Source organism: Engraulis encrasicolus, chromosome 2, assembly GCF_034702125.1.
Source record: "Engraulis encrasicolus isolate BLACKSEA-1 chromosome 2, IST_EnEncr_1.0, whole genome shotgun sequence".
In the NCBI taxonomy this organism is placed as follows: Eukaryota; Metazoa; Chordata; class Actinopteri; order Clupeiformes; family Engraulidae; genus Engraulis; species Engraulis encrasicolus.
The window spans coordinates 51,962,584-51,984,350 of NC_085858.1; the positions used below are offsets into that span (position 1 = coordinate 51,962,584).

At 42.7% G+C, this 21,767-nt stretch overlaps 4 protein-coding genes across 6 annotated transcripts; 2 read left to right on the top strand and 2 right to left on the bottom strand.

Annotated features, from left to right (window-relative positions):
- The first annotated feature begins 153 nt into the window (after positions 1 to 153).
- On the top strand, positions 154 to 5,989 carry ndufb10 (NADH:ubiquinone oxidoreductase subunit B10). The gene is made up of 4 exons (XM_063190790.1): positions 154 to 382; positions 839 to 977; positions 1,868 to 2,007; positions 5,797 to 5,989. Exons 1-4 carry the CDS (start codon positions 238 to 240, stop codon positions 5,880 to 5,882), a joined length of 510 nt encoding a protein of 169 aa, XP_063046860.1. The 5' UTR covers positions 154 to 237; the 3' UTR covers positions 5,883 to 5,989.
- A 1,640-nt stretch (positions 5,990 to 7,629) lies between these two features.
- rps2 (ribosomal protein S2) lies at positions 7,630 to 10,316 on the bottom strand. Of its 3 annotated transcripts, XM_063190739.1 has the most exons (8): positions 10,202 to 10,222; positions 9,910 to 9,946; positions 9,548 to 9,688; positions 9,179 to 9,376; positions 8,684 to 8,857; positions 8,238 to 8,397; positions 7,856 to 7,947; positions 7,630 to 7,746 (listed from the first exon to the last, which is right to left on the bottom strand). In XM_063190739.1, the coding sequence occupies exons 3-8, from the start codon at positions 9,683 to 9,685 to the stop codon at positions 7,675 to 7,677; spliced, it is 834 nt and encodes a 277-aa protein (XP_063046809.1). In that variant the 5' UTR covers positions 9,686 to 9,688; positions 9,910 to 9,946; positions 10,202 to 10,222; the 3' UTR covers positions 7,630 to 7,674. The 3 variants fall into 3 exon arrangements, with proteins under 3 accessions (XP_063046809.1, XP_063046800.1, XP_063046814.1); XM_063190730.1 differs by lacking the exon at positions 9,910 to 9,946 and having other exon boundaries at positions 10,202 to 10,316; XM_063190744.1 differs by lacking the exon at positions 9,910 to 9,946 and having other exon boundaries at positions 10,195 to 10,219.
- A 242-nt stretch (positions 10,317 to 10,558) lies between these two features.
- Positions 10,559 to 13,202, bottom strand: LOC134465136 (RING finger protein 151-like). The gene is made up of 4 exons (XM_063218604.1): positions 13,194 to 13,202; positions 12,686 to 12,855; positions 12,481 to 12,577; positions 10,559 to 11,247 (listed from the first exon to the last, which is right to left on the bottom strand). Exons 1-4 carry the CDS (start codon positions 13,200 to 13,202, stop codon positions 10,804 to 10,806), a joined length of 720 nt encoding a protein of 239 aa, XP_063074674.1. The 3' UTR covers positions 10,559 to 10,803.
- Positions 13,152 to 18,685, top strand: zgc:193811 (uncharacterized protein LOC559801 homolog). The gene is made up of 5 exons (XM_063216692.1): positions 13,152 to 13,822; positions 14,322 to 14,501; positions 15,502 to 15,618; positions 16,250 to 16,326; positions 18,283 to 18,685. The coding sequence occupies exons 1-5, from the start codon at positions 13,724 to 13,726 to the stop codon at positions 18,500 to 18,502; spliced, it is 693 nt and encodes a 230-aa protein (XP_063072762.1). The 5' UTR covers positions 13,152 to 13,723; the 3' UTR covers positions 18,503 to 18,685.
- The last annotated feature ends 3,082 nt before the right edge of the window (positions 18,686 to 21,767 follow it).

A 21,767-nucleotide genomic window follows, 5' to 3' on the forward strand; every position in this document is an offset into this window, starting at 1 on the left:
AAAATGAATCAGTGTTTCTGTGTCTGTATTACAAAAAGTACAGTGAGTTTCAATATCATTACTGAATTTAGCTAAAATTACCCACGTTTAGTTCTCTACGTCAGAGCCGGCTGGTTTTCGTCAGAGCCATTCGTCATGCCGTCCATATTGTTTACAGTGCGCAGGCGCATATCGGCGGTGTCAGGAGTGTGGAGGTCGAAAGAAACTGGATTTGTCTGTAGCCTACTGCGTTGAAAAATGAAGGACCACGAGCCAGGGGCATATCCCGAGCCCCCTAAACAGACACCGGTTGTCGAGAAGGAGACAGCCCTTCCCAATCCAGCTTTGATCGGCACCAAGTTGTTCTACTATTCTGTGGACCTTCCTGTCACCAAGTTTAGAGGTAACATCAGCTAGCCAGCTATCGCTAGGTTAGCTAAGGTGAACCACAGCTAGCTCACTGACTTACAAGTTGCATTTTCTGTGAAAATGTCTTGATGTACTCTACAAATCTACGTATTTTTTATACTGCAGCGATGCTGGTTTGTAATGGCTAGCTGCGAGAGGCACCGTATTGTAAGGAAGTTGTTAAAAACAGTGATGACCATCAATGTTTATGTGGTCGAGTCATGGTCCCTCGAAACATGAGTCAAGTCTTGAACCATTGTTACCAACCTTTCTATGTTTACATTGTTGTCACCTTTCTATCATTGAGTTAATGTTACGAAACAATGTAGCAGGTTGATTACCAACATACACTTTAGCTACAAATGTTGCACACTTGCAGTCAGTCTTACCAGGTAACAGCATGCAGTTCTTTCTAATCAATGCTTTCTTCGGTTATTCTCGTGTTTTCTAGAAATCATAGACAGCATCAGGGGTCGGAATAAGTACTACTATTATCACCAGAACTTCCGCCGTGTACCTGACCTGACAGAATGCGTGGAGGGTGACTACCTTTGCTACTATGAGGCCGAGATGCAATGGAGAAGAGATTTGTGAGTTGTTGAACTGTTCCTAATTTCCCAGTTTTTTATTTATTTATTTAAAGTCTCAACTTTTTCCACCTATAATGTAAACAATAACGTGTATGATACAATTGAAAACAACATCAAAACTTTAAATGGAAAAAGAAAGAAAAGGAAATAACGTGCATAACTGGCAACAAGGGCATCAGCCCAAGCGAACGGTTCGCACTTGACTTACACTGTGACGTCATTTACTGAATTCAGGTAAGTATCGAAGTCAAATATACCAATTATGACAAGCGTAATTGGTCTGGCCGTGGGACAATGGTTTGCACTCTCGACCCCGAATCTAATGATCGTGGGTTCGAATCCCCGTCTGTCTGGCGGGGATGCGATGATGCTAGTGTTCAATGACTGCAGACAGGGCAGGTAGCATAAACGGTCAGGGTCAGTTCAATGAGCTGCAGTCAATTGAAAGAGAGTGGTCCTAAACGGCCAGCAAGCTTTTTCAGTTTCTATTTTTGGGGTCACTAACATGGTCGACAGCGTCTACCTACTATTGTAGTTTGCACATTTCGCAAATGAAAGTGCAGTCCAGTTAAAATAGCTCCTGAGTGGAACATTTTATTAGGACAAGCGACTGCATTGTTTACATTTTTTTTTTTTTTGAAATTGTAGAAAAACATTAATACATTGTCTGATGAAGTCGAAACAGTCTGCCAGGGGTTATCTCGTGTAAAATCAAAAGATCATAAAGGAAAGAACAGAAATATGAAAACAAATAAAATTACATGAAAGTATTGTACCTAATTTCCCAGTTACTGTTACATGTCCCTAGTTATTTATCGTCATTGTCTTTGTTTTTTATTGCATTCAATGGGACAGTCCTAACGGTATTGGTCTGTGCTTTGCCTTTGCAGTAAAGTTGACCAGGAGATAGTGAAAATAATGCAAGATCGCCTCCGTGCATGCCAGACGCGGGAGGGCCCCAGCTATCTGCAGAATTGCAACGAAGAACTGAAGAAGTTCGACCAGGTCGCCAAGGCATTCGATGCTCGTTGTACGTAATTGGCCCACATTTACTTTTTTGCCTTTGAAGTAGCATGCATGCATGAATGATTTTGTTCAGGTACAAATTCTTAGCCTGGTTCACACCAGACGGTGTATGTGTAGCTTCGGCGCCCCCTGGCGGAGCAGAGCTACACACACTACCGTCTGGTACACAGCCATAGAGCACGCTCCGTCTCCAACCAGAAAATAGGCTGAGAATTTATTGCTTCAAAATCAACGGTAACTCACATTGAGGAGTCACAAGACAGATTAGAGACAGACTAAAGACTTTAAAGATAAACAGGAAGGTTTTTGAAGGAATTTGTTGATGAGGAGGCCGTGCCGAAGCAAAAAATTCTCAGCCTATTTTCTGGTTGGAGACGGAGCGTGCTCTATGGCTGTGTACCAGACGGTAGTGTGTGTAGCTCTGCGCCGCCAGGGGGCGCCGAAGCTACACACACAACGTCTGGTGTGAACCAGGCTAACAAATTCTAGGTGGTTCTTGACATACACAGAGTAGGCCCTAAATGGGAAGCTCAACAGCACTGATAATCTCATCCTGCCATTCAGGACTGATTCACATCATAGGCTACTGCTTCAAGAGCCATCATCAGGAAGGAGGTTACCATACCACCGAACCCAGCATACAAACTCTTCTACTATCATCTGCAATATGCGACTACAGTAATAGATTGAGCCATAGCTGATCAACACGTCAAAGTAAATTCCATTAATGTTTTTTCACTATCATCCATCCATCCATTCAATCTTACACTCGTGTCTGAAGTGAAAGTGAAAACCCAACTGGGAAACTCCAACTCCCATTGTCATTGTGACACAGCACTTCACAGCACGCTGCACACAATGAAAGTGCATTTATGCCTCACCCGTGAAAGGGGGCAGCCCCCAATGGCGCCCCAAGGGAGCAGTGCGGTGGGACGGTACCATGCTCAGGGACAGGGTACCTCAGTCATGGAGGAGGATGGGGGAGAGCACTGGTTAGTTACTCCCCCCACCAACCTGGCGGGTGGGGAGTTGAACCGGCAACCTCTGGGCTACAAGTCTGACGCCGTAACTGCTTACCCATGACTGTCTGTGCTGCTTTCATCACTTATGCTCACATTTCACCTTTTACCACTCCAACTTAACCCCTAACAATGTGGAGCTACCTGAGATTTACCTCTTGTTGGAAACCAATGTGTCCCTGTCTGCCCACCTCACCTGTACAGTATGTCTTTACTACATATTGATGTCCATTAACATTAATGTCCATGACTGTGCTGTGGGGGGGGAGTTGCACATTTGGAGTTGAGTGAAATTTAATTCATCCCACTGTTACATGGTGTGGTTCACCATTAGACTTTCTCACAATAACGTTGTGTTTCAAAGCATAGTACAGTCAATCCGGAAAGTATTCACAATCACAGCGCTTCACTTTTTCCATATTTTATTATGTTACAGCCTTATTCCAAATTGTAAGCTATCCAATTCATCTCTGTCCTCAAACTGTAACATAAATACCCCATTATGACCATGTGAAAAAAGGATTCTTGAGAGTTTTTGAAAATGTATTAAAATAAAAAAACAAATCATATTTACATAAGTATTCACAGCCTTTGCTTAATACTTTGTAGAACCACCTTTGGCAGCAACTGCATTCATTTTTTCATTTCGAGAAAAAAAGGGATTAAAAGGGAGGTCATCGGTGTGTTTCAACCTTTCTTTACATTGAAATTTTACATTTTGATTCTGCACCTGGCTAAAATAGATGGGTGTGAGTTTTGAATTAAATCCTATGGAGAGTATCATGATCTGCTTCTGTAGTCACAGTGCATGTTGACATGCATGCTTCTTTAGGTGTAATTCAGATTTCCAATGTTGACTGCATTCATACATCCCCAAACGATGTTGACTAGCCAGATGATGCACTTTTTTGGTATAATTCACTTGTTTACCACCACACATCCTTGACGCCATCTAAAGAACATTTGTTTATCTTGGTCTCAAGAGAGATGAACAGACCCAAGGATATGGATCACTGGAACCATGTCGTGTGGTCTGATGAGACCAAGATAAACAAATTAGCTTTAGATGGTGTTAAGCATGTGTCGTGGTAAACAAGTGAATTTTACCAAAAAAGTGCATCAGGAGATGAGAGGACAGGTTGAAACACACACAGATGACCTCCCTTTTAATCCCTTTTTTTTCTCGAAATGAAAAAATGACTGTAGTTGCTGCCAAAGGTGGTTCAACAAAGTATTAAGCAAAGGCTGTGAATACTTATGTAAATATGATTTTGTTTTTTTAATTTTAATACATTTTCAAAAACTCTCAAGAACTCTTTATTTTCACATGGTCATAATGGGGTATTTATTGATGCTACATTTTGAGGACAGAGATGAATTGAATACAATTTGGAATGAGGCTGTAACGTAGGCCTAATAAAATGCGGAAAAAGTGAAGCGCTGTGAATACTTCACGGATTGACTGTGTGTAATAAATGACTACCAGGTTCAGGCAATTAACAGCTGCATGTACAGTACAGGCCGAAAGAGTGGACTCACCTTCTCATTTATGCATTCTCTTTATTTTTGTGGATTTTCATTGTGTATTTTCATGCAAGGCATCAAAACTGTGCTTGAACACATGGAGAATTACGTGCTTACCACAAAATATCATTCTAGCTGTTGTCCAACAGTAATGTCTGTCTATCCACCTGACGTCAACATGGCACAACTGATGGCCCCACACATTTCAATAAGTTTATATTCGTCTATTTTCATATAAAAATGCCCGGTCAGTCATGTCAATCCTAATCTAACATTAAAGTCCTCCAATAACTCACTAGAATTGTAGAACTAGAATTTTGAGACCTAAAACCTAGTTTTAAACACTTGCCAATACAAGAATTTTACAGACATTTTCTTGATCTGATATTGAGTCATAGCCAGTTACTTGGAAAGGTCGAACCTCTGTTGGAGGGAATCTGTGGCAGGGTTTTTCACTATTACCTTTACTTTTTTATCACTGTTTCACCTAGATAACCGACAGACTGGGTATTTTTACTTGAAAATAGACAGAAAAATAAACTTGTTGAAAAATGTGAGGCCCTCAGTTTTGCTGCGTTGACGTCACTGTTTGGCATTTTTTGACGTTTTTTTAATAATTGTTTTTATTTTTTATATATTTTCATTTTTTTGTTACACACATAATTATACATGTGGTCATTCACAGTTTTGATGCCCTCCCTAAAAATGTACTAAGTTCTGTAAATAGCCACAAAAATAAAGAGAATTAATTAAATGAGAAGGCGAGTCCACACTTTTGGCCTGTACTGTATGTGTATGCCTATGCCACCAGACTATGCAACTTAAACCTGTTTTGAATGCATTCAATTTAAAATGTCTCACATCTTGTGAAACAGCCCATCAAGTACACATTGAATTGAAGATGGATTGACTGAGACAGTTTAATTAGGAATTTAACGGACTTTAATTCTGAATAAAGCTTAATTCCGCATTGAAAATGTCATGTAAAACACCTTAATTCGGAATTAAATGAAAGATCAAAGTAAACCTGACGGAACTATTTAATTCTGAATTAAAAACATCATGTAAACATTGTGAACGTTGGGGTGCAGTTTGTTGATGGTAGGTGGGTTGTTTCACAGAGCTGTTTTTTTTTTTCCCCCATGGCTCTGGTTGTTACCCTCCTGCCTTTGATATCACCTCTCAACTACATCTGTACATACATGTATTAAGGCTGATAGACTTTTCCTCTCAACATTACTGCGTTTCAGATGGCGACTTGGGAGCCAATGCCAACAGCCGCAGGTGTCTGATGAAGCAGAAGCAGAGGATGATGGAAAAGCCTCAGATGGCTTGAAGACCTTCAGGACACCATACTTGATGTATTTTCAACCCCCTTTATGTGTATGTAATTATTCTATAAATAAAATTTAACTGGGAATCAGTTGGTCTTAATGTCTTTGGTTGAATCACAGTTACTTGGAAAATGGTACATGTCCAGACATGCTCTAGCTGCCTGGGCTTTTACCCGGCATAACCAAAGTTTTAGTGTATTGGCAACGGTTCCTACAATTCACTCAAGCTCACTCATTCTAATTTAATGTCCAGTTAAGTTGTAACTTTGTTCATATTTTTTCAGTGTACAAATTCTGATCAAGTAACTTAGGCCTAACTAAGCACAATCAGTCTTCACCCAAGAGCTTGCAGGGGTGAAGTCTAGAAAAGAATATTTTGAATATATGCATGGGAATATTCTAGACAGGCCAGGGAAGACTTACCCCATCCCCAGTGACTCAAAATCCACACTTTACCCCACTCTTTGATGCAACTTGTATTTCAATTATAGAAGGAAAATTATGGCTAAAAGCCCTGCTATGACTTTCAACCATTTTTCCAAACTTGCAAGATGAAAAAAATGTCTGGCACGTTAAGTCAGCAACCTTTAAGAACCATACGTGCTTTTAACCTTTACAGTTTAAGCTGCCCTTCCACCATGATGCAGTTAAGGGGGAGTGGAATAAGTCAATACTTACTCATTTCACCACAATTAAGACTGGCATTTGATGGCAACAGCAGGTCAATTCTTAGAACAAGTTGCATGTCATTTCTGAATTATTTTCAGGGCCTAGAAATTTTAAATTCCAAAACTTAGCCGTTTTTCCACAACCCCAGAAAGTGACAGGCAGTTTTTGTCCCCTGGAGGAAGTGGAAACCAGTAGGGTTGGGTGAATGCATACCCTTCAGAGCAGGTGCAGCATCTGTGCAATACAACCTTAACGCCAGGACTGCAGCTTGTAAATTCACCTTTTGTGAAAGTGAAAGCCCATTGGGAAACTCCAACTCCCATTGTCATTGTGACACAGCACTCCACAGCACACAAGTGAACACTGCACACTGCACACAACGAAATTGCATTTATGCCTCACCCGTGCAAGGGGGCAGCCCTCAGTGGCGCCCCAAGGGGAGCAGTGCGGTGGGACGGTACCATGCTCAGGGTGCCTCAGTCATGGAGGAGGATGGGGGAGACCACTGGTTGATTACTCCCCCCACCAACCTGGCGGGTCGGGAGTCGAACCGGCAACCTCTGGGATGCAAGTCTGACGCCCTAACCGCTCACCCATGACTGCCTTTTAACAGTGTTGATAAAATTTTGTTCAGTTTCCATGGGTCAAGAGCCTAGATTCAGTTCCCAATGTTCGCACATGCTTGTCTGCATTTCCAATTACAATGAAACTATGTTCCACTAGTATTGGTTTTCGTTTGGATATTCTGCCCTACAAAGATTAAGTGCAATAACTACACCAAAATTTAAACAGGAAAAACCCTCAACTTTTGGTATTAGGTTGCATATTGTACTTACTGTAAATCTGACATACCGTAGCATCATCTCTAAAGTGGGAATTCAGTGGATTTGAAATCAGGCCCCCAATGGCTTAATATCTTGTCTAACTGCAATTTAGTCTATCCATCAGTGACCATCTTAAATTTGAAATGACTGCAATGTGGAATTCAACGCCCACAGTTAAGCAGTGTTAAAAAAAAAAATTAAACCACCATTTTCCCCAACCATGCCATCTCAACTGTAAAAATGACAACCCAAGGTATGTTTTTAACTTTTTATTTCCACCATTTTGTTGTACAAAAGCAATTTAAGTTGCTGCCTGGAGAGCCTTCTGAACTGCAACCCTGGAGTGGGTCTTTGCCAGATGATCCGTGAATTCCTGAAGAGAAAAGGGGACAACACATTAGAACCACAACAAAACATCGCATTGAACCTCCATACCTCCAATACAGTCCATTTCTTGCAATATACTGAATGCATTCACTCACCTGGTAGGGAGACTTTGTGAAGACAGTCTCCTTCCAGAGATCAGGAGTCAGATAGCTGTACGTCTTGGAAATGGCGTCGAATGTGGCCTTGGCTGCAAAACAAAAACAGAGTCTCAGATTATTCCATTAACAAAATGTATTCACAGGGACTTTTAGAATATCCCATGTTGCCCAAGGTCACTGTAACTCATGAACATAAGGAATAGTTTTAGGCTGAGGTACACATACACCACTGAACTGATCCTGCCGTGCATTACTGCACTCATTCCTTTCTCTCCCATGAAACAAGGCCAACACCACAGAATGATGCAGCTGACCAGAGAGCCCAGACCCATCATCCATCTGCCCTCCACCCCAAACCACCATGAGCGTCCCAACTCACCAAAGTTGCCCAGGGTGGCAGTGCAGCCTCTGGCGGAAGTGTAGCAATCGTCGATACCGGCCATCATGAGCAGCTTCTTGGGAACAGGAGCCGACACAATACCAGTACCACGGGGGGCGGGAATCAGACGCACAAGGACTGAGCCACAGCGGCCAGTTACCTGCAACACAGAGGATAATAAGTCAAGAAACAGTCGAGCGCTTAATACATTTGCACCACCAATATCAACAGTAAGACAAGGTTGAGGCAAAAAAAGTGTGCTGAAATGACAAAGATACAAGCGAATGGTTCCAAACATCCTGTTAACTAGAATACCTTGCTTTTCACTGTACAATGATCCAGTGTGCATCCCTTGAAGATGCACACAGCACAAACAATACATCCACTTAAATAAACTATTGGCTTCATCCCCTGACTACCGCAATCTGAGTGAACGATAATCTTACCTTGCAGGGCACGGTGTGGGGCTTTCCGATCTTGTTACCCCAATAGCCTCTCCTCACGGGGACGATGGACAGCTTGGCCAGGATGATGGCACCGCGGATGGCAGTGGCCACCTCTTTGGAGCACTTCACTCCCAGACCCACATGGCCGTTGTAGTCACCAATGGCGACGAAGGCCTAAAATAGGGAGGCGAAAGAATAAACGTCAGTTTTTATATCCAAATCACCAAATGACCCATCAGTTTGAATACTATATACTTCATCACTTCTCTACAGTCACACTGAGTCAAGTTCTCGTGTTGATTTAATTCATGATGCAAACTTCTGCAGATCATGACCAGTACCAGTCAGCATCTTCCAACATGAACCATGGTTTAAAATCGCTTAGTGACCATACAAGAGCACAGCCTCAAATCAAAGCCAATTTTATGTTATGAACATCTTTACGAATTAAGTGTAGCAAGTTGAAAAATGTGAATGTACATGCTTGAATCTTACCTTGAACCTCGTGCGCTGTCCGGCCCTGGTCTGCTTCTGCACAGGCATGATCTTGAGGACCTCATCCTTCAGAGCAGACCCCAGGAAGAAGTCGATGATCTCAGACTCTTTGATGGGGAGGGAGTACAGGTAGATCTCCTCCAGGGACTTGATCTTCATGTCCTTGACAAGGCGACCCAGCTTGGTGACGGGCACCCACTGCAAAAACCAAAGCAAGTCAGGTGTCAATGTGGAACAGTCTGTTCGCTACACGACGGGTGGTTCATTGATTCAATCCATTATTAACCAAGTGAAAACTTTCCGTCAAAACTGTTCAGTCTACACATTTCAACCAAGTCCAGCGTTAACACAATTGCCAAGTCAACGTACCTCCTTGTCCTCGGACTTGCCACCCCTGGCACCACGACCACGTCCGCGGCCTCTGCCGCGTCCACGGCCGCGACCCCGGCCCCCAGTGCCGAAACCTCCGCGAAAGCCTCCTCTACTACCACCGGCGTCGTCCGCCATTTGCTGTGTGAAAGACGGATACACGTAGGTCAGACAATCTATTTACCAAAGCATTGGTTACAACAACCAGCAGGCTACAGAAACGCTTAACAACGTGGGTTTCCTGTAAGGCTAGTTCAGCTTTCGCTGGCAGACTAGGGTGCTAGCCAACTCGTCTGCATTATGTCACATGCACAACCATTAGTTACTCGAGTTACTAGCAAAACAATTGGTTAGCAACTTACCAATTACAACTCTGTAATAGTACTGGCGGAATAACGGCTGTGAAAACGAAACATTAATGCGTTATCTGAAGTTAAGCAGTGTCTTAGCATACATGGAAAGCCGACCGCCATTTTCCAGTGACAATCAATTCAGTAGGTTTTACATGTTTCTAAGATAATCCTCACTTAAATACTATATGCTTTAATACTGATATGGTTGTGCGAACAAACATGACAAAAGTGCTCAGTTCTAGAATTAAAGATTACTTCGATTTTAGTAAGATTCAGCAAAAGCCATGGTCTCACCACTTACGTGATTTTCTGTAGGCAGGAAAAAGAAGGCATTGCGTAGGTTCCGGTGGGATTTATAGGGCCAGAATTCTCGCGATAGTTCAATCATCTATCCACAGGATGTTGCTCTGCCTGTCCACTGTGTTTATGTTCTTTCTGAAAGCCTTTTATCACCTCTCCCCATACTGTTTTATCTTCTTTCAACACTCATGTTCAACCCACCCTGGATATTAACATTCACAACAAATTCAGCCATTGGTGCCATTCTTGTTATACACCAAATATAGACTTAATGCTGTAACATAGAATTCTGTAATGGCAGCAAAAAAAATGTCCCAAAAAAATTATAGGCCTAAGAAAGAAAAAAAACTAATATGTCGTTTGGGAACTTAAAAATAACTTTAATACTGTTTTTCTCTCCATTTGTACTCATGCATAGGCAATTTCATATAAATTTTCACCCTTTGCTATAAAAAAACACAAACTCAAAAGGTCCATCTCTCATATTGATATTATGTGTGGTATAAATAATGTCCATTCTTTCTGCAATACACTGTCATCCTATTCAACCCATAGCTCAGTCCACAAAGCAAATAGAGGGCCCCAATTCATGGAAGCCCTTCCTCAGAAGCTGCCGATCCTCCCGCTGCTGACACCCCCCTCCTCCTCGTCCTCCTCCTTGTCGTCCAGGACCTCCAGGCTCTCGCAGATGAGCGCGATCTGCTCCTTCATGTGGTCCATGGCCTTCTGCATGCGCCGCATCTTCTTCTTGAGGGCGATGGCCACGGTGCGGTGGCTCTGGCGCTGGGCCTCGTGCTGCAGCCGCAGCTGCTGGTAGCAGTTGTGCTGGGCCTGGGTACCGTGGCTGAGCAGCACCCCGCAGCCCATGTGGCATGGCTGGCTCCAGTGCTCGCAGTGGCGCGTGTGCGTCTCCAGGTCGCGCCGCAGCAACTGAGCGCGGCAGCCGCGGTACGGGCAGCCCACCAACTCGAACACGCAGTCCAGGCTGTGGCAGTACTGCTCGGACAGCGGGAAGGTTGCGCGGCAGCCGCGGATCTCGTTCTTGCACTGGTGCAGAGGACGAGAGAGAGAGAGAGAGAGATGCAAAGGGAGAGGTTTTGAGGAGACTGTGTGATAAGGGCAAAAAGTCAGATAATACACACACATCAGTAGCACAGGTGCTGGACCAAACAGAAGATCACTGAAAGGAAATTAGGCCTGCAACACACTCCCAGACAAAGTTTAATGGCACATTGACAGTTTAATTTACCTATTTTTTCTTTCAGTGATAAGCTTAAAGTGATACTGTCCCATTTTTGGAAATAAGCTCATTTTACACCTCTCTGGCAGTGCAAATTTTACCTCTAAGCTAGCAGTTAACATTGAGTCCTATGAGACCAGTTAGCCGCCACCAATATTAAATTAGTAAAATAAGCTTATTTCAAAAAATGGGACAGTATCACTTTAAGGGCTCAGCACTGGATGCTCTACACTGGTTTACTCCACTGAGTGCTCCATAGGAGTACTACGTATTTCATTACCTTGGAGTCACACACACACACACACACACACACACACACACACTAGACTTTTTTCTCAATTGTTATGTATCATACACCCATGTTGCACATATACATCAAATGAAATATCATTGTAGGCCTATACACAGTGCTTTCAGTGGGTGGGTAGTACTCACATTCGAGTATCAATTTCAGCCTATAGAGTACCAGGACCTTGTCTTAAGTAATACCAAAGAAACTTGACACAGAAGAACAATCTCTCGGGGGGAAATGCATTGGCCACGCTGTAGTACGGGGGCGTTGCCTGAGGACACGAGTGGATGGAAAATGAACTCCCTTGCGCATGGTCATTGGTCAGTGGGTGCGATGGATACAATGTCCGTACTCCCTTGCGCATGGTCAGTGGGGGCGACACCATGATGGATAATTTGTGGCCCAATTAACTGCAGCTGTTGGTCAGCAGTAATTGCTGGGGGTAATTAAGGACAGCTGACAAACATTCACGCTGTCCTATGGCCTGTTCCACACTCCGACCTTCGCGGAAGTGGCATTGCATGCTTCCCTGATGCTTCCAATACTGACCGTAGAACTAGAAGAAGAATCAAATTTCCGTACTCCCCTCGCCATCATTTCGTACTACGCTGTTATGACGTCAGTAAGCCCTCCTGTCTCTACTCTCCTTGGTAATACCTAGTACTGGCACTTATTTTTTGCCGCTTAAAGCACTGCCTACACACACACACACACACACACTCACACACTTTCATAATCAGTATCTTACCTTGATCTTCAGGCGGCCGATTGACTTGCTCAGTTTGTACATCACCAATATTAAGTTATGATTAATGGGTTTTCGACAGCAAGGGCACGTCTCCTGCCTGAAAGTAAAAGAGTGTCTCATTAACCTGAGTGCTTTTTCATCACAGAGAAAGTATGTTTACTTGGAGCATTAGTGCGGCAATGCATTAATGCAAACAGCTCCTCACCTTTTCAGCCACTGTAATATGCATTTTTTGCAGAAGATGTGATGGCAAGGTGCCCGCACTGGGCATCTAAGAACACCTTGGCATATGGCACAAATCCACTCTGGGTCTGGAGGGTCAACAAACAACTCTACATCATAACCTCCACTCTCATAGTAGAGCTCGGGATCAGCCTGTACAGGGAAAGTATAATTACAATTATATTACATTGTCCTCACATAATTCACACAGTTTGTATGTTATTTTAAAACCAAACAGAGGCCCTATAGCCTGGCCTTTTCCAGAACATCACAGACCCACAGATCAACAATCCAACAAGGTGAAAAAGATAACTTTTTCCTACTTTTAGATGTTGTTACAGTGTAACATGTAATGTTCCAATCAATTAACCCAGCAGACAAGTTATCAACAAAATGTAAATATAGTGTTACGCTGTAAACGCTTAATAGTATTTACCATTTTTTTTCAACGCTGTTATCTATGAATGATCCTCACGTGCACTGGCACGGACCTCCGTCATCAACAGTAGTGGACAAAACAAGCCCACAGATGACATGACCATGCGCAGTAAGTAACAGCGGCAGTATCATGACGTGCTGAGCGCTGTCTAGAATTGTGCAGCCTGGCAGTTACAATGTTATCCTACAAACAAGCTAAAATTAATACCGTATAGGCTATGCAATTTACTAGTCAGAGAAGCTGATATATACAGGTATCAATTCGCATAAAGAACGTCACTTCCACAAGTTGGAAATAACAACCAGCTATTATGAGCTTGAACTGGAAAGGCGTTAAAAGTGCTCCGTGCGCCTTTCTATCCCCGCGTAGAGTTTCTATGGTGATAGATAATACCAAAACAGACACCACACCAAAGTAGAGTCCTAGGTTAGCAGTTCAGCTGCTAGTTAGCACGCATCTGAAATTAGAGGTATGAGCAGAATAGATGAATGACTTTCAGTTATCATAGTCGCGTACATGAGTTGGGTATCGGTTAAACCGTGAAAAGACAGTTATCAGCCCTTTAGAGAAAAACGCTTCAGCATGGATCAGCGACGGGCATGGAGCGCAGGTGTCACGAGTACTGGAATCGGACACAAATTTGTGCCTCACCCGCCTTTCCAGTCAAACCCCAATTTGAGGGTAGGTAGTTGATCCATGTTTACTATAATATTGGCAGCCAGATGACTGTATGACATGCAGTTACTGCACCACAAACAGGATGACCTAAGTTACAAGAAGCAGGCCTTTAGTGCATATTTGGATGTTGTAGGGCTAAATTACGTTACACGGAATCAGAAGAGGAAGATGGATGGGTGAGATGCATCTTGATGACATCATGATGCTATTGGTGCACTGTTGCAATGGCAGTAAAATGCTGATGTCTATCTCAGTTATTAATTAATGACTAATTAAGCTTACTTTTTAACTTACATAATTTTTAGTTCTGTGCCAGCCTTTGCCAAATAAAGGCCCATGTTTTTGTTAAACAATTTTTGTTTTTTTGATACTGTTAGTGAACATGGAGATGTAGCCAATGTATACATTTTGCTATAAAAGTTAGATATTATTATTATTGTTATTTGTTAATTATAACGAAAGCCATACTGTTGTGCTGTTGTGACTTCTCTTGTACTTTCAGAAAGGCCCTCTGCCTCGCTCGCTGGACGGCAGGCTTCACACGACTCTGGCCTCATCTCTCATTCCTACCTCACACATGATGCACAACAGGAAACCACTCACTGGACCACTAGCTGACATTAAGCAGCCTGTGGCCCCACCACACTCCATGGCTCTCACAATGACTGATGTCAATCGGAAGGTAAGGTGAAGAGGATTACCACGGGCAACAGAATTGGTTGATTGTGCAGCTGATAATTTCATTGGTCTTATAGACCTCTAGGTTAATTGCGAAGCCAGGCCACTAAAATTAGATTTTTGCATTCAGTTAATTTTAGACACAGTGCACATTTAGCAGTAGAGTCAAAGTAAAAGTGGGATATTCGGTTGGTCAAGGTGCTTAAAACGCTCTCCAAAAATTCTGTGCTCCTGGACACGGATGTTAAGGACACAAAATCCGTGTCCAGGAGCACAGAATCTGTGCTCCTGGACACGGAATTATTTTCCGTGATGGACACACAGAAGTGCTCTCTCTATACTCCCACAGCTCTATGTTTCCACAGTCTTGTGTTTTCTCAGGATTTTTCAAATATTTTTTCTAAAAAAAAAAATTCTCACTGACAGGTTAGGGTTTCTTTCAGGTTTCTTTCATTCATAATATGAATTTGATAGCCTAGCAACCAACTGGAAAAGGTATTTCTCAAAAGTATGTCTTTTATGACAGGTTAAGGTTAGGGAATGTTTTGATCAGGGCACAACTTAAATTGCTATAACATTATTTTGTTTAGGATTAGCATTTGGTATGTATTTTCTAATGATAGAGTTAACACAGTGCTGTGGTAATAGCCTATTAATAGAAAGCGCTTCTGTGAGCCCATCACAGAAAACAATTCTGTGTCCAGGAGCACGGAAAACAATTTCGTGTCCAGGAGCACAGAATTTTGGCAAAATCCGTGCTCCTGGACACGGATTTCGTGTCCTTAACATCCGTGTCCAGGAGCACAGAATTTTTGGAGATCAGGCTGTTAAAACAAGCTGCTTAAAACAAGACTAAAAAAACCAAGGTGCGTACTAGACAAGACTACTAAGACATTTGATTACTGATGCTTTTCTGTGTGTAAACCTGCATATTGTGACTTTGTATACAATCATACTGTAGCCTACATCATATAATCATACATTGTGAAATGTGACTTCATCAGGTTAAAGATTGCTGGGCGATGCGGGTACTTCCTGTTCCAACCAGTGAGATGCGAGACCACTACAGGGGCCATCCAGCATACATCAGACTCCCAATAGAACACAACCATGAGCTGATGGTAAGGCCAGAAGCAAAAGGCATCTCTGTGAATCAGCCAAATCAGTCAATAACATTATCAGTCCATCTTACTGTGTGCAGTCCAGGCCCGTTTGATTTTGCACAGAGAGTTATGCCTGTGTATGTTCATATTGTTTGTGTCTGCTCAGAGTTTTCAGAAGGCTATGTAAACATGATGAGTTTACCTCACCTGCTATGTGTCGGTGTGCATCATTTACTACAAGCTTACACACGTAAGAATCAGGCTTGTACGAAATTCCGAATGTAAAGAATTTCAATTCAAAGTCATGCCATAATACGAACACTAGGTGGTGGTGTTCTATGTACTTTCAATGGGTGTTTTAGATTAAATTCAAAGAAATTCAAGGTAATGGCACCACCTAGTGTTCGTATTATGGCATTATTTTGAATTGAAATTCTTTCCATTCGGAATTTCGTACAAGCCTGGTAAGAATCACCTCACTGCTTTGAATAGCTATGAGCACATCATTTCTCCTCTGCTTGTCTAGGTCATTTCAACGATGACATTTTTTTTCCATCTGTATGCATGTCTTGCATAGACTGTATGTCTAAATGGTGCAGTTGCAGACAGGTGATAAACATTTCCCCTCTTCCTTCCCCTACATGGACAGTATGCCGTGGACCGGAGCTCCACGGCACCAAGCCATTTCCTCAGCACCTCTCTCAGGGATCACAGGCTCTTTGACAGGTAAGGGCATCAGAGGGCATCAGTGGTGTAGTGCGGATGCTGGTGGGGAAAGTGATGAGGTAGCACATTGTTTGTTATCCACTAGGGGGCAGCACTTGAGTTGAAAATTCACACGATGATAGGCCAGGTAGTGTGGTAAAAGAGCATGCAACGGCTTCTGCACTGAGATATGTTCCAAGTAATGAGTGGAGATTTTAGATGGTTCAGAAAGAAAATACTCAACAATTTAGTTCATCCTAACTCTGAATCAGGTGATTGCAATGAGCCCTTAAGATTGATTGATAATGACATTTGATAAGGTCACCTGGGTTTGAAGGAAAATGTGACAGGGTCTTTAATTGCTGCACCCAGGATTGACACCTCTGAAAAGCAGTGCAACAAGAATGCTTTTTGAATAGTTAGTATTTTTCCCTTTTCATGTATTTAATGCTTGAGTATTTGTTACAATGAGTGTTTAATGTAGTAGTGTAGCCCAAGGGATCATTCCATTGGTAGAAAAAATCGTGGTGAAGATGGATTGTCTTCAAGGGCAATGACAGCTTGATGATACTCATTCATCTTGCCCTAACTTAAGGCTTAGAGCAGCAAGAACATAAATGACCTCTTGAAAGCCCCGTATCAAGAGTGTGTGAAATTGTATCATTCTGCAAAACCCAACATGAATCGTGACGTATGGGACACGTGCTGGCCTTTACGTGAGTCTAAACCAGCACCTTCTCACATACCCTGATCTCTGAAATACACCCAAACACACACTCAGAGTGAGAGAGTGAGCGAGAGAGAGAGAGAGAGAGAGAAAGAGAGAGACCCACAACCCACACCCCACACATGCTGACCCTACAGAGTTGCACACATCAGTGATGGTGGGCAAGAGATTGCTGACCTCTGTCCAGAATAATTAGTGTTAAAAGAGACTGTACGGAGCCTTTCCCGTCTGCTTTCGGTGAAGAAGGAAGTGCTCAGGGCCGGACGGCACAGGACCGGACAGGGTAGATATATGGCAGCTGCAGAAAAAGCGCCCTCTCTGCACTGGTAAAGAGGGCTAGCGAGAAGTGCTTCCCTCAAATGGGCCTCCAAACTAGGCAACGCTGAGTGAATGGCTAATAAGGTAATAAAGCTCCAGGGCTAATGGACTAATGAGAGAGGACCTGGAGGGTGACCTCTGACTCGGAAGTCTCTCCCTCTCTCCGTCTCCCTCCATCCCTCTCTCCCTCTCTACCCCTTTATCCCAACCCGTGTGGTCATTTTCACCAAGCTCCTCTGCCACCACTTTTTTAAAAGATATTTTTGGGGGGCTTTACCTTTTATTTGGGACAGGGCAGTGAAGGACAGACAGGAAATGTGTGTGGGAAGAGAAACGGGGCAGGATGGGCAAATGACCCAGGACGGAATGCAATCTGGGTCCCCGGCATTGCAGACTAGTGCCCTACCGGTAGAGCCACAGTAGGGCCAGAGATTCTTTAAGTATAGAGATATGCCAACATAATAGGTTTCTATGGGCACCTAACGTGACCAGGTTCCGGTCTGCCTAAAGGGGCGTGTCATAATGCTCCTACAATGAATAGAACAGTCCTTAGGTCTGCCTAAGGGGGGCCATAATAGAACCAGGAAACAATGGGCCAATGGAACCTCTCTCTCTCTACTCTCTCTGGTAGGGCCCTATGTCTCCACTTTATCCAAACGCAGCACTGTCCTCTACTGTGTTATCCTCTTTCTTGTTAACCTTTTTGTTTTGCTCAGAATATCTGTGACTGGGTCAGTGTCCTTTTTTTCATTGTAAGTTCCGGCTTTGGATAAAAATAACATCTGCTTAATGTAATGTAGTTCAATGTAACACTGACTGTGTGTCACCTTTGCCTAAATCTGTACGTCCTTTATTCCCCTTTGAGTAATGTAATTTAATGTAACCCTCTCGTGTCACCTTGGCTTTACCGCAATCTCTGTTGTGTCTTCCAGTGCTGAGTTGGCGGCGCCCTACAATGGCCCCGGGAAGCCGTTACCCCGCTTGCACCCCCCCAAGGCACCCTTCTCGTTCACCTCGTACAGCCGGCTACAGGGGCGCTTCCTGCCGCTGCGCCTGGGGGGCTACACCACCGAGTATCGGGGCAACTACACCAGCCAGGGCATGCCTCGACCACTGCCACACCGCCTTCACGCGCAGCACGTTAGCTCCTAGCAGATTTTTATAAATTCAAAAATATATATACAGCATAGTACGGAAGATGCTGCTTCTGCTGCTGCTACATTTGGATTATTAGACTTTTTATTTCACATTACCTCTGACGTCGTTCAACATTTCTGAACGCGTTATTGACTCTATTTAAATGAAATGATTATTAAAACCTGACAGTATTTTAAATGGCATAATGAAGATTGATTTTATTGATCCGCTTGGTGTGGGTTACCGCAGTAGTGCACATGTTTGTGTATGTACGTACGTACGTCTGAGCATTTGTTTGTTTCAGTATTCTGTGCGCGTGTGAGTGCGTGACGGCCACACGCAAGTGCGTGCATATGAAAGATGGAAAGCCCAGGAAACATGGCAGTAAGAGACGATGTGTTGAGGGGGACGACAACAGGGGGGAAAAAAGAAGTAGGGCTAGGAGAGATGTAGAGAATGGGTGAGGCTGAAAGAGGAATAGTGCTGACTAAGCAGTCTCACACAGAGAGATGGAGAAGATGCATGCGCACGCACACATACACACACACACGCTCTCTCTCTCTCTCTCTCTCACACACACACACACACACACACACACACACACACACACACACACACACACAGGGACTCACATCTAAAAAAAAAGATGGTCCTCTCACATACACACACAAAGAGCATACAGTGAACTGACACACAAAAAATGTGACAGTTGGTGGCTAAAAATATTGATGATGTAAACAACCCCCACCCCCACCCTTCTGTCCTCCCCCCCTTAACAAATATATTTTGGGTGGAATGCAGCTATGTTGGCTGCCTTTGCAAGCCATACTGTGACAATGAGCGCGGGTCCCAGTTCACCACATTCAAGACGTCACCCTTTATCCCATATGTACCACACAGAACACAGCCGGCAAGAGTGCCATTTGGAAGAAGGGCTTTGCAGTCCTTTACAGCATGCAACCTCAAAAGCTTTAAAGAGCATACCCAGAAGCATGAAATATGGAGGTGGTCATGCGTTACTAGCACACACACAGGCACGTTCACACTGACAGAATGGGAAACACACACCATGACAGAATGAGACGCGGACACATGCACACACATTGCGCTCTTTCTCTCTCTCTCTCTCTCTCACACACACACACACACACACACACACACACAGACACACACTGCACACACACACACGACAGAATGGGGGAAAGTCAGCATCATCGTATGGCCCACAAACACCGAAAGGAAATGATAGCAGCCAAGTGACATGAGTCACACTTTTATAGTACAAAAATATCTGTAACCCATTTGCATGGCAGCATGTACTGCTGTGGTTCCCAATTTTTTTCTGCTGGGACCCACATTTGGACCTAAGATTATTTCTGCGACCCACCCACCACTACATTTCCAAACATTTCTCCAACTTTTCTGTCCCTTAACATTTCTGAATTTTCATGTGAAATTCACAGGAAACATAATACATTTATTCATTTAAAAATGAATGATGTTACTAACCAATTTATGGAATAGTTATATAAAAGCATACTGTATATATTCAAGGATTACAGCCCAGGTGAAAAAGTGGTTCAATTTAGTACAATAAAAGCACAACTGAAGTGTACTTAGCATGTTAAAAGCGCACTCGCACTTTTTGTGCTAAGAAAAAGTATGTTTACAATATGCTTATTTAAAGTGTACTTAAAATTAGATGTAATTAAGTTGCTCTCAAAGAAAGTACACTTTGCGAACCATACATAAAGTGCACTTAGAAGATGTTTGGCTAAAGTGTATTTAGAGGAATATACTAATAGTGTTCTAATAGTGAACTTACTAAAAGTGTATTTTTTAATAACATATTGCAATTGCACTTTTTTTAAGTGCACTTTGATTATACTTCACCCAAGTGACTTCGAAGTGTGATTTTCTATAGTGCGCTTTAAAGTAAATCACTTTAACATATTGGAAGTATACTTTTTCTAAGTGCACCATGATTGTGCTTCATCCAAATATATTCAAAGTGTGCTTACAACAAAGTGCATTTACCCATCATGCATCATCATGCATGTACCATCATGTAATGCACTTCTTGGAGCTCAATTTCTCAAACAGAAAGCCATTTACCTCTAAGGAATATCTTTGGTTTGCATGAAAATATTACTCATTGTTATATTCTGCGTTTATTGTAGGAGTTTTAACATTTTAAAGTGGTACACAAAAAATGACCATGTTCCCACCGTCATTATGATGGTCACGTATATGTTCTGGTATATATAGGCTCACACTTCCCATGACATCATGGTGAGAGGTAAGTTGGAACTAGTTGTTCAAACAAAGAATCAAGGGTCACCATTAATGATCAATTCAAATGATCAATTGCAGGAAGGTGGAACAAGAATGAAACAAAGTAAAATGTGTGTCTGAAATCTCTGTAACAATGCAATGATTGTAAATGTCAGTCGTGCTAGGCATGCATACTGTATCACTACTGTGACATGTGGCTGTGTGTAATGTACAAGCTCTGAGGACCAGCATGGATTGTACTATTACATTTATATTATTTCATGTACTTGGGAGTGTACTGTAAATATACTTCAAGCATACCTGTTATATATTTACAATACTTAATATGATATACTTTTTACAGACTTAAAATGTTCCAATGTAGTCCAAAGAAGCATGAAGTTAATATACTTTTATTGTACTTCTAGTAACAATAAAATGTTATAGAAGTGTACTCAAGCACACTATTAATGCCATACGAATGCATGAAAAGCGTGTTTGGAGCATACTTTCAAAAGTATGCTTGTAGCGCACTTAAAGTTGTCCAAAAACGGTGCCAATTTAGCATCCTCAGTGTGCTGCAAGTGTGCTGAAGTACTGCTTTAGTAGTGCTTCAGCGCACTAATAGTGCAATGAAGCGCACTTTAAATCGCCGAAAATAGTACACTTTGTACTAAGTACGGTCAAAAAAAGTACACTTTAAGTATATGGGTTTTTCACCTGGGAGTCCCTTTTTGCTGATGTGCAGCAAAACCCTCTGTTGCCGACCCCCAGTTTGGGGAGTACTGATGTACAGTATGTGCAGCATATTTGTCAAATAGTTGATATGAAAGACTGTCTTACGCTGGATCTCAAATGGCACAGTTGTGCACTTCGGGCACTACGTTTCAGTGTGTAACTAATATGCCATACGCACTGAAACATGAACACTGAAGTGCACAAGTGCACCATTTGAGATTCCGCCTTCAGTATTTGGGTCCTAGTTCCTGATCACCCGAACTAACAA